Source organism: Geospiza fortis, unplaced genomic scaffold (assembly GCF_000277835.1).
Source record: "Geospiza fortis unplaced genomic scaffold, GeoFor_1.0 scaffold66, whole genome shotgun sequence".
Taxonomy (NCBI): domain Eukaryota; kingdom Metazoa; phylum Chordata; class Aves; order Passeriformes; family Thraupidae; genus Geospiza; species Geospiza fortis.
The window spans coordinates 8,605,443-8,620,674 of NW_005054312.1; the positions used below are offsets into that span (position 1 = coordinate 8,605,443).

The 15,232-nt window shown below is 39.2% G+C and overlaps 1 protein-coding gene across 1 annotated transcript in view; it reads left to right on the top strand.

Moving 5' to 3' along the window:
- Positions 1-397: 397 nt before the first annotated feature.
- The window catches only part of LRRC56 (leucine rich repeat containing 56), a 57,635-nt gene continuing 42,800 nt past the window's right edge, over positions 398-15,232 (top strand). The window contains exons 1-3 of the mRNA XM_005419503.3: positions 398-526; positions 1,170-1,311; positions 9,660-9,775. Coding sequence (XP_005419560.2) covers positions 1,278-1,311; positions 9,660-9,775 — 150 coding nt within the window. The 5' untranslated portion in view covers positions 398-526; positions 1,170-1,277. The remainder of the gene's footprint in view (positions 527-1,169; positions 1,312-9,659; positions 9,776-15,232) is intronic.

Genomic DNA, 15,232 nt, shown 5'->3' on the forward strand with positions numbered 1-15,232 from the left:
TTTCCCAGGGCTTGTGCACCGCGGTTAAGGGGCGTTGGGAAAAGGCCGTTGTGGGGGCCACGGTGTCCGTGTGGGACACACTGCCCGGGGTGGGACACGCAGGCTGGAGTGGGACACGCTGTCCGGGGTGGGACACCTCCAATGCTTCCCAGGGTTTGAAAACCCCAGCAAAGCATGTGCATCACTGTAGCAATCCAGCCTACGTGCCGGTGGAAAGCACCTGAGGTCTGAGATTGAAAGTCTCTGTTTATGTTCTGGTAGATGTAACAGCATGTTTAAATTTTATGTTTTTGTGGAACTCTGAGAGAATGAAGTTAATGAATAAATAATCCTGGACAGGTGTAAGTTGTAGAAGTATCCCCAGGTGTTTCACCCTGAGGGGACCGGCTCCTCCATGGTGCCCCCTCAGCTGCTCTTGAAGGGCTGAAGAACCTTGCCGGTGCCAAACTTACGGCTTTGAAGTTCCTTCAGCTTCTTGCAGAAAGGGCTCAGGTGTGGTCCCTGCCCTGCTCATGACCCCTCTGTGGTATGGAAAATTATTTCTGTCAGCAAGAAACTCTCTTTGCCCCTCATAGTTTTAGCAGTCAGTAATTAGTTAATTGGATACCTTCAGTGCTCCCTTTGTCTTGTCTGTGAGGCCTGTGCTCTCCTGGCTCTGCACCTGTCTCATATAGCTATTGATTCCTGATAGAAATGTTCCTGCTCACCTGTTATTTTCCATTTTGACTGCTTTTACATGGCAATATTTTCTGACAACTGATACAGCGAAAGTATGCTAAATATTGACGTTAAACTTTTATCCCATGCTACCCCAATGGCGATGTTTTCTCTAACACAGAATCAACTTACTCCTACCAGAAAATCAGGGTTCCTTTTGATCAGTAAAAAGCTTATTTTCCCCAACTATGTAGATCCTTCTCTATCAAGTCCTTCACCTTCTCATGGTCTCTTTGGGACCTCTAATGAGGTCTTAACTTTCATTAAGCTCTTCTAGGCTCTACTGCTTCATGTCCTGTTCCACTTTTAAGCCCTATTGAGCATGGACTTCTGCTGCTACAGTAAATAAAGTACTTCTCTTTATTAATTGCTAATTGCTCAGACTCTCTTGGGTTTGTTTTGTTGTTTTGGTTTTTGTTCTCTTGAAGACTGTGTTCTTACTGTTGTTTTAGCAGGACATGGTACAATTAAATAACACTATGAGCACCTGTCAGTCAAGATAAATGAAGATAAACAGCTGTGACTACTAAATTAAAATCTCTGTAGGAGAGGAATGGGAAATGATGCAGAACAGCAGTGGCATTGGAAGAAAAGGTAAAGTAATTTAAAATGTACAAATTACTGAAAATGTTTTAGAACCTTTTAAAATTACTCTCCAGTCTAATGGTATTACTTTTCTTCATGTTATTTTGTCTGGTTTCGACTTGCCTAAAATTGTGGATTAAATGTACAGTGTTCAGGCATGTCACATCTCAGAGTTGCTGGCGTTAACAGGTTTTGTTGTGGAGGTTTTTTTTGTTGTGGTGATTTTTTTTCTGGATTTTGTGATCTCTCACTTATCTTGTATACTGAGGGTGACTATGCTCCTGTGGGTCTGACCTCTCAAGGAATTGATAGATGGGTACACCTACCTGTGGGCAGCTCAGTTAGTTAGTTGTACACTGCTGTCAGTAAAAGAACGGGCTCTGCCCATGGCCTGGGATGCCATCAGCCTGTTCTTCCACAATTCAAGGGACCTGATCCCATATAAAGCAGGATGCAGATTCCATGTGAAACCAGATGTGAGTTTAGCATTGGAATGGAATGATATTATTGATGATGATGATGATGCAGGTGCTTTTCTAGCTGAAGTTCCTTAGGGGACACCGTTAAAGGAATCACGTTTATCCTCAATGTTTGAAGTAGTATAAAAGTGCTGCAAAATAGTAACATTATGTAACATATCATAAATTTGGGATTGCTACATTTGTCACTAATGGGAATGGATTAATATTTATTTGTGAGGAACTATAAAGAGGTTATTTTTTAAATAAGAAAATTAATGAGCTTTTAACAGAAATTATTTAGAGATATCTGCATGATTTTCATTTACTATTCTAATGGTTAGTGTTTTTATACCTTCTATGGAGTACATGTGGGCTTGAAAAAAAATTGGAAGCAAAACCTATTTTATATCAGTAGGGTCACAAGTACTTGCTATAATACAAATCAGAAGACCATGGCAGATGCAATAAATACTAACATGTCTGTATTAAAGGGAAAAGATTGTGGCCTCTGGCTAGTTCACAGAAACATTATCTGATATTTAAAAAAAAATTAGAGAGCACACCTTTCTTTGACTACAGCTTCTCACATCTGGAAGCAATATTCAAAGTGTAGCAAGCTGGCCGTTTATCTTGCATATTTTACATCTTTAGTTTTAAATTATTTTTTAGAATGGAGTTCTAAAACTACCTTGGTTTTCTTTTTTTTTTCAACGTTCCTATGTGGTGATTGGGTGTGGTTTTGCTTTATTTTAATGGAGTACTCACCCAAGTTCAAAGTGGGGAAAAGAAACATATTTAGAATGAAGGGGCTTAAGTAAATTATTGATACTTGGAAAAGAGCATTTAGCTATTGTGTTTGTTATCTGAAAATATAATTTTGCAGCTGGTCAAACAGACAAACAGTGTTAAAAATTCTGAGAATAGGGGTTGAAAACAGTGGAGGTTCATGTACTGTCTCTGTGGTCATATATTGAATTTTATGTGCAAAGCTGACCATCCTGGAGGGTAAATGGCAGAACTGAAATTCTCTCCATGAAATGCTTTGGAGAGAAGGGGAAATGAAATGAGGTGATGCAAAAGAAAGCTGTAATTTAATGAATGGCATGGACAGTTGGATGTATCCTACATAGTTCTAACTGCTGTTGACCCAGTTTCTAATTTTGCCTCCAAGCAACCTATGCCCGTCTTCCACAATTTAAATAAATACAATGCAAAAATACACTTTCTCAGTTTTTAAAACTGCTTCCTGATGAAATTTCTGTGTCTTCTTTAGTCATTGGATGGCTATTTGTCATGTCCTGAGACATGACAAATAATTACTCCCCATACACCTCCCCAGAAAAAGAGGATTTTAGCTAGACCAGCCTCATTGCTCCCTTATTTAACGTCTGGACACTGTTGGATAAAAGCTTGTGGTCATGAAGGGTCAGATTTGGTTTCCTGATCCCTGGCTACCTTGATAAATTGGTGAGGGACTTACTGTTATCTAGTTCACTGACACAATTTAAGTGCCTTTGGCAACCTTCTGAGAGTGAAAGCATTGGTACCTTGGAGCTCTGTTTTGCGTAACCCTGGTTGTTTACCAGCTATCCCCACATCCTGCTCTCTGCTTTGCTTTTCTAGGGCTCATTGTGGGGACAGATAGCAGAAGAGTGTCTTGAGATGTTTTCTTACAGCAGGAAGTTCACCTATAGATGGAAAAAACCCTCAATCTGTAGCATCTTGCAGTATCTAAGGATTTAGATAATCCATATTCATCCATGGCCACTGCCTGGAGACTTGCAGTAGAGAGAGAATCAATGAACATTTGTAGCCAGCCAGAAATTACCACTGACCACGTTCCACCACAGGACTCTAGAAACTAAAACCAATTGATTAGACTTCAGTTTATTTTTTCTTTGAAACGTAATAGAAGATATAATAGAGAGTGATTTGCTTTTATATCCTGCTATGAGGACGTTTTGTTGACGAATACACTTAGAGCAGGTAGCTGGGTATGCAGCTACAGTGGGAGCTGCAGGTTTGTACCCTGGCTGGAGGACACAGTGCTTCGCACAGCAGAAGACATGTGCCAGCTCGAGCTGTTTCTGTGTTACTGCACCACAATTAAATTGCTTTAGGGTTCCAGACATCTGGGACTCTGCCATGGGAAGCCCAGGGCTGAGCCAGTGAGGAAACCCTGTCTGACTGTGCGAGTGTGCAGGGACCAAGAGGGACACCCCTGGGGTCACTGGAGTCACCCGCTCTGAAGAGACTTTGGTCCCAGCAGTTAAAGTGTAGGGTGGTGGGAATGTGGATGTCAGAGTGGCTCCTGGATGGTCATACAGGGAAGTTTCCTTAAAAATTTGGCAATCTAGCTCCAGAATTATGTAATATGGGGGCATTGCCAGCTCATATGATAAAACATTTCTCATCACCCTGCTCAGCAGGATCTCAGGGGAAAAGTATTATATATGCAATTGTAATGATGAAATTATTATTTTATGTATCTACATGGAATCTGTAGATATATAAAGGAGAACTTGGTGACATTTAAAGGCATTGCCTTTTTATTATTACTTATGTTTTTAAATAATATTAGACATTTTTTATCTCAACTGTGTCTGGGTTGTAGCATGCATTTTCTTCTCTGGGATCACTCCTGCTTTGAGTGACAGCACAGTTTGAACTCAGCTCCATGCATGGGGGTGTTACAACGTCCACAAAGCTCCCAAGAGCTCTCCCTGAGGAGTCTGTGCGACATAGATCCCAAGGCTTACCTGCCATGGTTGTGGTAATTGTAGAGCAGGATGTTTATTTAATAGCAAAGAACTGTCAGAACACTCTTATAGATTTAAAACCATACATAAGGAAGGTAAACAAATGAGATAAATCAGTACACTTGCTTTATGTGCACATTTGGATGCTTGAACCAAGGCCTCAAATTGACTGAACCAGTTACACAAAATATCATTGTAAGCATTCGAGTCATTCAGTGTCATTAAAGTCAGTGAATTTTTAATTATATTACATATCTTAATATTTCAGCTTTCCCTTAAACGCTTTTTTTCTTTAGTGGGACACAGAAGGGGAATCTTTATGAATGCTCTTTGCATGATCCCTTGGTATTAAAGTAGCATTACTGAAGTAGGCGTTACCTAGTTCTGCTTAACAAAACCAGAAGATTTAAATCAGATTGTTTAGTCATATACACACACACACACACAAAAAAAAGTATTAATAACAGGACTGATGGCTTATTTTTCAGCTTTTTAGAAGCTGCACCTGCTAAAATAGACTGATGTGTTGCAGGATGCTTTATATTACATGAGTGTTGCAGGAACTGTTTTTGCCATTATGGGTGGATTATTGTAACAGTAGTTTCCTGATGACATCATAGTAAATTCCAGCTGCCCAAACAGTTATTTTCCAGAAGAGGTTATCTGCAGTGCACTTGTGCAAAATTACGCTTAGAAAGGGAACTCATAGTTCTCTTGGGACTTGTAAACCAAACGTTTTGTCAAATCCGTAGTAAATACAGAATTCTTTGTTTTCATTCTGTGTCACTGGTAACAGTATGGGCACTACTGTAATTTGTGGTTCTGAATTAAACAGACAAAAATTATATTATGCAAGACAAGAGAAATGGAAGTCTGCAGTGCAAGCTTCCTGTCATGAAAGGATAGATTGCACAATGGCTCTCAAATGAGCTTTTTTCCTAGAGAATGTTTTGGCTGGTGACCAAAAATTATAGATAAGGGTCCAGGGATTGCAGTCCCCCCACTGAAATGGCACACTTTGTGTCCAGTGAAGGCATGAGTAGCCACAGAGCAGGAGAGGATGGTGGATGAGAAGCTGGCCTGAGACAGTAGAGATTACTTTTTGTATGGGATGTTAATATATAGAGGTATATGCCTTTCCTAGAGTGAATTTTGATTAATTACCATTGTTGGGGGAGGTTGTTTTGTTTTTAAATGGTAGCTTAATTGCTTGGACAAGCTGTTTAGGTAATGTCATGAAGGCTCCATTAGAAATTAACATGCCTAGTCACACAGTTTAGAGGTTCTTTCCCAGTCTTAAGAAGCTGTAATTAATATTGAGTCAAACATTTCTGGCAATTGCTGAATTTGAAATGAGTATTAATATATATTTAATGAAGAATACACCATCCTGTCACTGACTCTTCGATAAATCTTGTAGCAGGAAAATAAAATCTTGGCGTTTTACCAGATTGTAAGACCCTAAGAACATCAAATAACTATTCTCTGCCAATTTCTTCCTAGCAAATTACAGTATTCTGAGGGGATTTTAAATAACATGTTGTTCCAAGGATCATTTAATTTTAATAATGGTTTTTTTTACTGGTATTTATATATGTTGAAAGTGTCCTGCAGTTTTTAATGAACTGTCACAACATGTCTGTGAATTGAATAACTTGCCATGATTACACACACTCACTTGGGTAAGGAGAGTGGCAGCATTGGAGGAGGTTGGCAGATTAACTCTTTGTAGAATTCAAAATCTTCCATCTCACTGCTCTGGTCATTGATCTCTCCTGCACTCAATGACTGCTTCTAGTTATCCACACAAGTAAGAGCCTGTCAAGGTAAGACTTTTGATGCAAATCCTGCAAAAACTAATTTATTAGTTTATTTCCATCTTTTATTCTTCTCAGTGTTCACATGCAGTATAAAACCCCATTATTTTCCAGCCGTTTTCTCTTCCCTTAACACACTCATGTGCTTACCAGTACTGCTGTGCTGTCCCACTGGATTCACTGCAGGTTTGTGCTAGGTGCAGTTAGCTTCCATCCTTGTGTGTACCTCAAAGCACTGTAGGAATGGTTCTGTTCAGCACGTGGATCCAACATACATCCAGTGCAACCACCTTGTTCGTGAAGGAAATCCTCAGGTTCGTGGCTTTGCAGACCTCTTTAGTGACAGCAGAAGTCTTTGCAGTCCCTGTGAACTGTCCCACTGAGGCTAAGACTCATTTGGGGCAGTGTTGGCTTGTCCTATGTGTTTGACAGAGCTGTAGATTCATCAGATGGACCTGATGAAAATAATCAATGTGACTCCTGTGTCTCTAGGAGAACAAATGTGCCAGGGCCCCTTCTTGCTCCTACACTGTGCTGGAGATTTCAGAGGTTCATGGATTTTATTAAATATTGGCACCTCACCACTAGGATTTCTGCACTCTTAATTTTTCTACAATCTCATTTCGAACATGTTATTTTGATCCATGTTCAGAAGGAGATTCTTTTGTCTCTGGAGAAAGCTTTGAAGTGATAGGAAAAAAAATTTGCTTGCTGACAATAATTCAACTTGATCCCGAACAATTTGTAATGAAAATACTTCTCTCCTCACTAATCCAATGTTACAATAATTACAAGAGCAGATCAATAGCAGGAAGTATAAAACAAAGTATTACTTCAGATATTAAGCCACAAATTGATCTCCTTCTTGTCAAGCCTAAAGTAAATGCTGTATCAACATGTTTCAAAGATTTGAGGATGTTCTGAAATGTGATGGTGATGGCCCAACAGAGAGAGAACAGTAATTTGTTTGATGTAAGTATGTTAACTTTTTGCAGCCTGAATCTACAAAATCCTGCTGTTATCTCATTTTGCACTCACACATTACATCAGTGTTCTCTGACTACTGCTCCACTTGGCTCTGATAATGCACAAGATTATCTCTGGATAATAACAATCTTGATTTGAATTAGAAAGAACCATCAGTACTTGCGCACAATCCAACACAAGTCTTGTGCAATTGACAAAGGGTTCCAGAATTTGTGTGACAAGAATATTCTACTCCAAATCAGTTATTGACTGAAATAATTCCTTCTTAGGAAAATAATGACAACACCAGAAGGTCTTCATATCACAGAAGATTGTTTAATTTTCTGGGACAACTGATAACTCTTGCAAATCTATACTGACTAAATCACTAAATCATACTGACCTGTTCTAAAGAAAGTAGTGGAAAAAAGTCTGAGAATTTCTAGAATTCTTTAGAAAAAGAAACACGTAATAGAAATCTGTGTATTGTAACTTTTCTTCTAAAATGCAGGACACAATATTTTTGAGGTCTCTTTTCCCTCTAACTGGATGAAGTATGGAAGTTGTCCTTACACTACTATAGGCATATTGAGGTTTTAGAAGCTGCAAATATCACTACTTAATTCACTTTATGGTGGTTATTTTATAAGACAGTAAGAAAGATTGAAAGGAGTTCTGTGACTCTGAAGAATTTGTTCCTGAACATGTTTTTAAGCATTGAATATTGCTGTGGCTTAGGTGTAGCACATTTGAGCAGTCAGCTTGTCCTGTAGGAGTGCTTGCCAGGTAGGTGCACTGACCTGGAAAAAGCAGGGTTTGCTTTCTGTGGGCTTCTTCTGCCCTGATGAGTGTACAGAAGGAGCACTTAGTAATCTGAGGGTTTGGTTCCTCCCTTTAGAGTGTAGTAGATTCTGCAGGGAGGAGTTTGGTGTATCATCAGTTTTTTGTTGCTGTTTTTGTTTGGATAAGGGCTACTGTTTTTTTCTGACAGTACAGAGTCTTTTGAATTTTTTTTCTTGTGCAAGTGAAGAATTTTGACTGCACTTGAGCAGTCAAAAGAAGTCTTTCTGATCCAAACTTCTTTCACTGAGTCAGTCCACTCAAATAGAGATGACCAGCTGAGCAGTCAGAGCTCCTATTTGTCCTAAAAGTTACTCCTCTGTTTAACTGTTTATTAGTCTGAGGAGGAAGGAAAGTGGTAATTCTCAGGTCTTGGCCACCACTGATGCTTTGTCAGCCAGTTACGATTAGCTTGATCATTTAATTACTTTTCCAGCACTAAGAATAAATATTGCTTCGCAGTGGAGAACAGAACAAAACTGCAGGTGTCCCTTCAGCAGAGCAAGACAGCTTTTCTCTAGTCTACTCTTTTGTTGTTAGAGCAGTGTTTCCAGCTGTGATACTTCCTTGTTGCCAAGTAGTAGTAAATAGCTGTATAAATCACAGTAATGCTTGTACCATTTGGGTACAGCTGATTGCTTTTTTACTCTAATGGTGTACATATGCTTACTCTCATATTTCAAAGTTAATTGTTAATATTTATGTGAAAGTGATATCTTTGGGAATTGAAGAATGACCACATCTGAAGTTCTTCATCTTCAACTTTGTATTTCATTCCTCAATTGAAGGAAACACAATTTTGTTTAAATTGTATTTTTAATTTATTTTCTCCAAGACTGTCTTTAGAACTAAAAGTCAGTAGTCATTGCCTGCCTAACCTAGAGTCAGTAACAGTGCTGGGATGTTTGATTTAGGACAGCAAACACAGACAGGTTTTGTCCATGTTACCTGCAGGCAGAGCTCAAAATGCTTGAGAGGTGGTGTTGCACCTCGGTACTGGCACTTGCAGTTTGGAGTCCAGCAGAGTTTTGCTGGGTGTTGCTCCTGTTTCTCAAGAGGAAATGGGTAGGCAGGCAGCCTGTGTGGATGGGAAGCTCACTAACGCTGGAGAAGGATGAGTGGAGTAGTGAGGAAGCTGGAAAGGTGTCCTGAGTTGTTTGTTCTTAGCTTTCTTCTTTGTACAGAGCTGTAGGCATGGCCAGCTTCTTGTGTACCTGCAAACACAGTTTGCTATGGAAGCTTACACTCAAAGCTGAATGAGGTGTGAGACTTGGGTAACTCTTGAGCGTGAAGAAAAGGAGGAACATGTTATGTAATGCATAGCTTTGGGTTTGTGATGATAAAGAAACCTGTATCTCCACAGGCATTTTCTGTCTTGTAATAGGAGTCAAAATAGATTTTGCTGACAGGAAAATAATAAATATGGGTAGAAAAATCCGACTGCTTGTTATCCTTTTGTCCAAAGCATGTTGAGATGGACCTGAAGTGGAATCCTGACGGAGTTTCTCATCCAGGCTCATCTGAAGACCAGGAAACTGATTTGAATTGGCAAGGCAACCCAAATCCCAGTCTGCTGATTAAAGATGATGGAGAGCTGCTTATGGATGAACATCTTTCCCCCAGGAAACTGGTGAGTAGACATCCAACTTTTTAATGAGGTGGAAGAGACATATACAGAGCTGTATTAACCTTCCAACTGCTATTGTACTGATTGTGGATTCTTGCCTCTCTGACATTTAGATTTCTGAGTAAAGTAGATTCTGTCTTATGAAAGTGTATCAAATGTTTGTCCTCCTTTCACCTTGTTTCCTATCAAAAGTATTCCCAGCATGATTGTGGCTGTGTTTATTGCTAGGAATCTTGAAGCAGCATGAAGAAAAGTACAGGTAGCATAATTATGGTCTACACAGATCTCATTAATGCCATCTGGAGTACCTTGAATCTTAGCATTAGAAAAGAATTTACGTTAATCTTGTTCTAAAGATTGGAAATGTAACTTTAAAAGCACAAGTTTTTTTTTGCCTCTGAGTTAGTGAAATCCTCTGTCCTCCTAAGAAGCCAATTAAAATATTCTGCAAATGATAGAAGTACTTTCTATATGTGTCAAAGTAGGAGGAATTTCAAAGCATATTTGAAAGCCATGTTCCTTTTAGACTGGGGGAAATGATTTTGCTATGCAGCCTGTTGAAAGAGAGTCACATGCTGAAATCTTCATGAAAGAATTCACTTTGTGAAATATTTGTGAAAGACTACTTGGTTGCACACTGGATTGTACTTGCTCAGGACTAATTAAGGGTGAAATCCTGTGGGATGTGTATGAGCTGACCAAATAACATCACTTTTCCACTCTAAAGGAAGGGAGAGTTGACAGCAGAACTTGAGGAGAGAGGCTTTCTGTGTTGCAGACCTACAGAAGAATCTCTCCTGCTGGGGAGCCTTTGTGAAAGACAGATGGGGCTGCCAAGGCTGTGGTTCAGGTGCTCCCAGCAGCCAGGGTGGTGATTGCAAGTGTCCATAATCCCCCGTGTATCCACTGCACCAGTGGGGAGACACGAGCTTCCACAGGAGCATATTCCAGCTGTGGGTTTACACCACTCCCTAGCCACTCCCCAGCCACATTCCAGAAACCATTTTGACCATGTGCTGTAGATTAGGCAGAACTATTGTTCCCTAATTAGATAAGTCTTTTAGTGTTTATAAAATGGTTGAAGGTGCAAAAACCCATTTCTGCGGAGTGAATATTTTAAGCATTCTGGAGAAAAATTGCTGCATGGTTGTATGATCTGTGCCATTCACTTTCCTTGGGCTTATGAGAACCTCTGACCACTTCTTGGTCTTTTTTTAAAACCTGGCATAGAATTGGATCAGTCTAATGTGTTTGTGGGCTACAGCAGCCTGTATAAATCTGATGGGAGCCTCTCAGATTAGTTTGTATTGTTAGGGCACGAACCAAAGCCCATTAGAGTAACCAAACCAGCTGCCCTCTGATTCAATCAACTCTGAATGAAACCCTTAGGAAGTTCTTTCATTGGCGTGAAGTTCTCTTTCTGAACCTCTGCTGCTTTTAATTCATAGCAAACTGTAAGCAGAAAAGTATATGTAAGGCAACATTACCTACATCCCATGAAGTTGCTGTTTATTACTCTGTAACTTTTTTAAAAATGCAGATAAGAAGTTATATAATTGAGTTTTGCCTTTTTTGAGATTGTGGGTTTTAACATTTTTAAGGAATCTCATTTCAAAGATTCTTTTAAAAGTACACTCTCCTGCTAATTTTTCTGGACACAGTTATTTCCTGTCCAGCATTTGTGTTGGCATAGTTGGGATACTTCCTGCTCAGAGGAAAAACTACATGACATTGTCAAGGAAACATTTACAGTGTTTATAGCTTGTTTTAATAACATACCCCATCTATCTATTCTCTGACCTTTATGTTGAACATATGCACTGCTGCCATAAATTAACTTCCTCTGGATTTGCAAATGTTCAGAATGTTCAAACATTTAATACAAAACAAGTTTTCACATGCATAATTCTTTAAGGACCCACATGCCATTGACAGTCAAATGGTTTGAAAGGTTGTCTTGCTTCAATCAATACAATTGTAGTATCTTTTTGATTGTTTTATTGATGTGAATATTTTAGGAGTTAGTGATTGTATCCATTGAAGTGCTCTGAGAAGGAAACTAATAGACTTTTAAAATACAATTAAAGTAAAATTGTTTTACATTCAAATAAGGGCATGGCCCACACTTCTGTAGTGTTGTGTAGGCAAATTTTGGACACCTTGTGGATGTTCCTGAGGAAGGTTTTTTCCTGAGACACATACTCAGCTTTACTCCATGTCCTCACAATGGTGTGTCTTGCACCAGTTTGGTTTGAGTTTGGGGAAGCTGTGAAGTCTCATTGTGCAGATTCTGTGTAGATTTGGCATCTTGAACTGCAGCCTGATTTCTGCCTGCACATTTGAGTTATTTTGCCCTTTTTCCAGAGGAATGGCTGTCTGTTTTGTAGTGAAACCATTATCAGTCTGCATTATTAAGAACTCCCTAAAACTTGTGACACTTGTGTTCCTTCACTTTTATCCACTTACTGCATTGTTTTCCTCCAAAGAGAGGAAAGTTTGGCTTAGACTGATTTTTATTTTTCCTTTCCTTTCTTGCCTTCTTGGACCATGTAGAACAAAAGACAACTTCTACAAAACCATCGGACCGTTGCCCATTTTCTTCCTCTCCATTGTGGATCCCTTCATTTAGACTTTGCTCATTCACCGCAGAGTTTGTGGTCTTCTGTAGTCTTGTTTCAGCATAATATTCAAATCCTGGATGATTCCACACTTCCATTATGTTAACACATCTTCTAGTTTCTTCTTGCTGCCAGCTCTCTTGCTGCACTGTTGTGTAACATCTTTTTATATTTGAATGTCCTTCATCCAAAATACAGGTCAAAAGCTTTTGATGCAAGGGTTGGTATCATTAGATGTCATTTTTTATTCTTTCTGCTAATATCAATATCAATTTTCTGGTGTTCTCTTTAATCTTCCTCTATATGAATAGGCATTCTTGCTTTTCCATTTGTACCTGTCCTATTAATATTTTCAGCTCTGTATTTTCCTAGTTATTTTCCTATTAATATTTCCCTGCTCTGCCCATCCTTATGTGTGGTTGTCAGATATTGTAGAATACCAGGGTGAGCAAATTCTCACTTTGTTCTGTAAACTGGCTAACAATGGGCAATTAATTTTTAACTCTATTAGGACTGTGACACAGATTTTTCATTAAATGTGGAGAAACTGAAATTAAGGGCGCCACCTGTCTTTAATCACATTTTTATTTTGTTCTATCAACCCCCATCCTCTCCCTGCTGTTTGCAAAGGATCTTTTCCTGACTTCCACTAAAAGCATTCCACTTCTCAGAAGAAACTCATTTTACAAGGTCAAATGATCTTCTAGACATTGTCACATTATAAAACCCAATCACGTTTGTGTGTGATCTTTAGAGAAGAAAGGAAGTATTCTCTAATTTTGCTTTTTATTGATCCTGCTCCAACTAATCGTGTTTTCCAAACTTGGGAACACGTGTTCGGATGTGGTGTTTAGTTTTGTTGCTCAGGAGCTTAGGGTGTATTTCATATGGTATGCACTCATCCTCATGGGAAAAGGAAAATGCTGGAGGGTCCTGGAACAACAGATTGGATTCTTGCTGAAGTGGCTCAATTGTTTCCTTTTTTCTTTTGCAGAAAGTTTTCCTCACAGCTGCGAGATAAATGGATTTTAGGAAAATAACTGGACATGAAGAAAGTGCAGAATCTTGATAAATTAGGTAGAGTAAGGGAATGGAAGGAACTGAATTTGACTGAATTTGGATCTGCTGAATCCTTCATTATGGATGAATCTCTTCATCTGAGCTGAGAGAAGAGTGTATTTATATGTATATGCTGAAAGCAGAGAAATACAGCTAAATATTTTAGTTACGGGCATTTGCAGCATTTATCCCTTTTGAAAGGAAGTTTGCATGTAGGGCCACAGAGAAGTTCTGTTCAGTTTTATTGTTTTATTGCATCACTTAAGGCCTATTAATTTGCCAGTATTTTTCTTAGAAGAAATATTTTGTCATACTTTTAGCAACTTTTTTTTTTTTTTTGTTTTGTGAAGGAGAGATTATACCTTGACAAAAAAAAGGCAATAAACACATGAATGGACATGAATTTAGAATTTGCACACAGGTGTAGTATTCAAAGAGAACAAACTCACCACTCTGGAATTCCTGTCTTAGCCAAATTAACCAGGATCAGCAAAATAAATGCACAGCTGGAAATATTTCTCTGACAGCTGCATGCAACTTGTTCTTCAGCAACATGCCTACTTTTCTTAGAGTATGTGAAAAATCTAGGGAAGAGAGAAGACATCAGTTGTGTGTGCCAGTTTGACTGAACAGATATTATTTGTCAATTAAGGAATTTACAGATAGCTGCAAGTGGGGTTTGAACTGGATTTCCCAGCATCCCCAGGTGACTGCTCTGCCAATTGGGAAGCTCTGCAAGCACAGAAGTATTTCTCACTTGCAATTTTCTACAGAATACTTACTGGCTTTTCTTGTCAGTCAGAAAAGAAGCTTTCCAAGCCAGTGCACAGTCCCCAGTTGGCCGGACATTTTGCATGGTGGGAATGGTTTGTGAAACATCATGGACTTGGTTCTTAAAATACTGGCTAAATTATTTACCAATAGATTCTTCATGAAAAATAGTTTTACTCCTATTTTGAAGAAGGTGAAAAAATGTAAAGCGAGCTTTATTCATCTTTGTTTTACTTACCGTGTATACAAAGCATCTTCAAAGACTTGTGCAGTGCTTTACCATGGAAATGTGTCTTTTCAAATAAACAAATTTACAGTGAAGTGTCAAACTGCTGCTCAGGATCAACCTTTCAGGCCACCTTCTTGAACATGATGTGCCAGAAAGATTTTGATGTTTGATTTTTTTTTCAGGTAACATCTCTCTCTAACTGATACCTACCTTACAGGGCTGCAGTTGGTGGCAAGCAGAGTCCTCTCTGAATACCAACACTCAGCTTGGAATTATGTTGGTTTTTCAAGGTATCTTTTTGATCTATAATAGCTGTGAATATATCCCACTCTGTCTAGAACAGATCCTTGGTCCCTTTCTGTTTGCTCTGCATGGAGGCTGAGCAGCTGGAAACAGCCAAAGAAATACTTGGATGTACAGCACCTTCATGTCTGTAAGCGTTCCTGGGGCACAGGCAGAGACATTCTGTGCTTGGCTGGCAGAACAGCCCATTAAGCTATGGCCAGGCAGTCATTGCCTGAAACCACAGTGGGACACCTCTGAATTAGGGCAGGAGCCTGTCCTAGACCTGGAATGGCCTAGGAATGAAGAGAGACAGAGCATTGAGCATCACTTCTATCCACATGATGTCAGACATCACTCTGTCCAAGCTGATGACCCCTTCAGTGTGCTGGGTCACGATTTTTTTTTTTCCTCTTGCAGAAAAATTAATCCAAAATATCCCTTCTCTCAAGTTTTGATGGAGGTTCCCGTGCTTTGACATTAAACAACAGCATAAAAAGA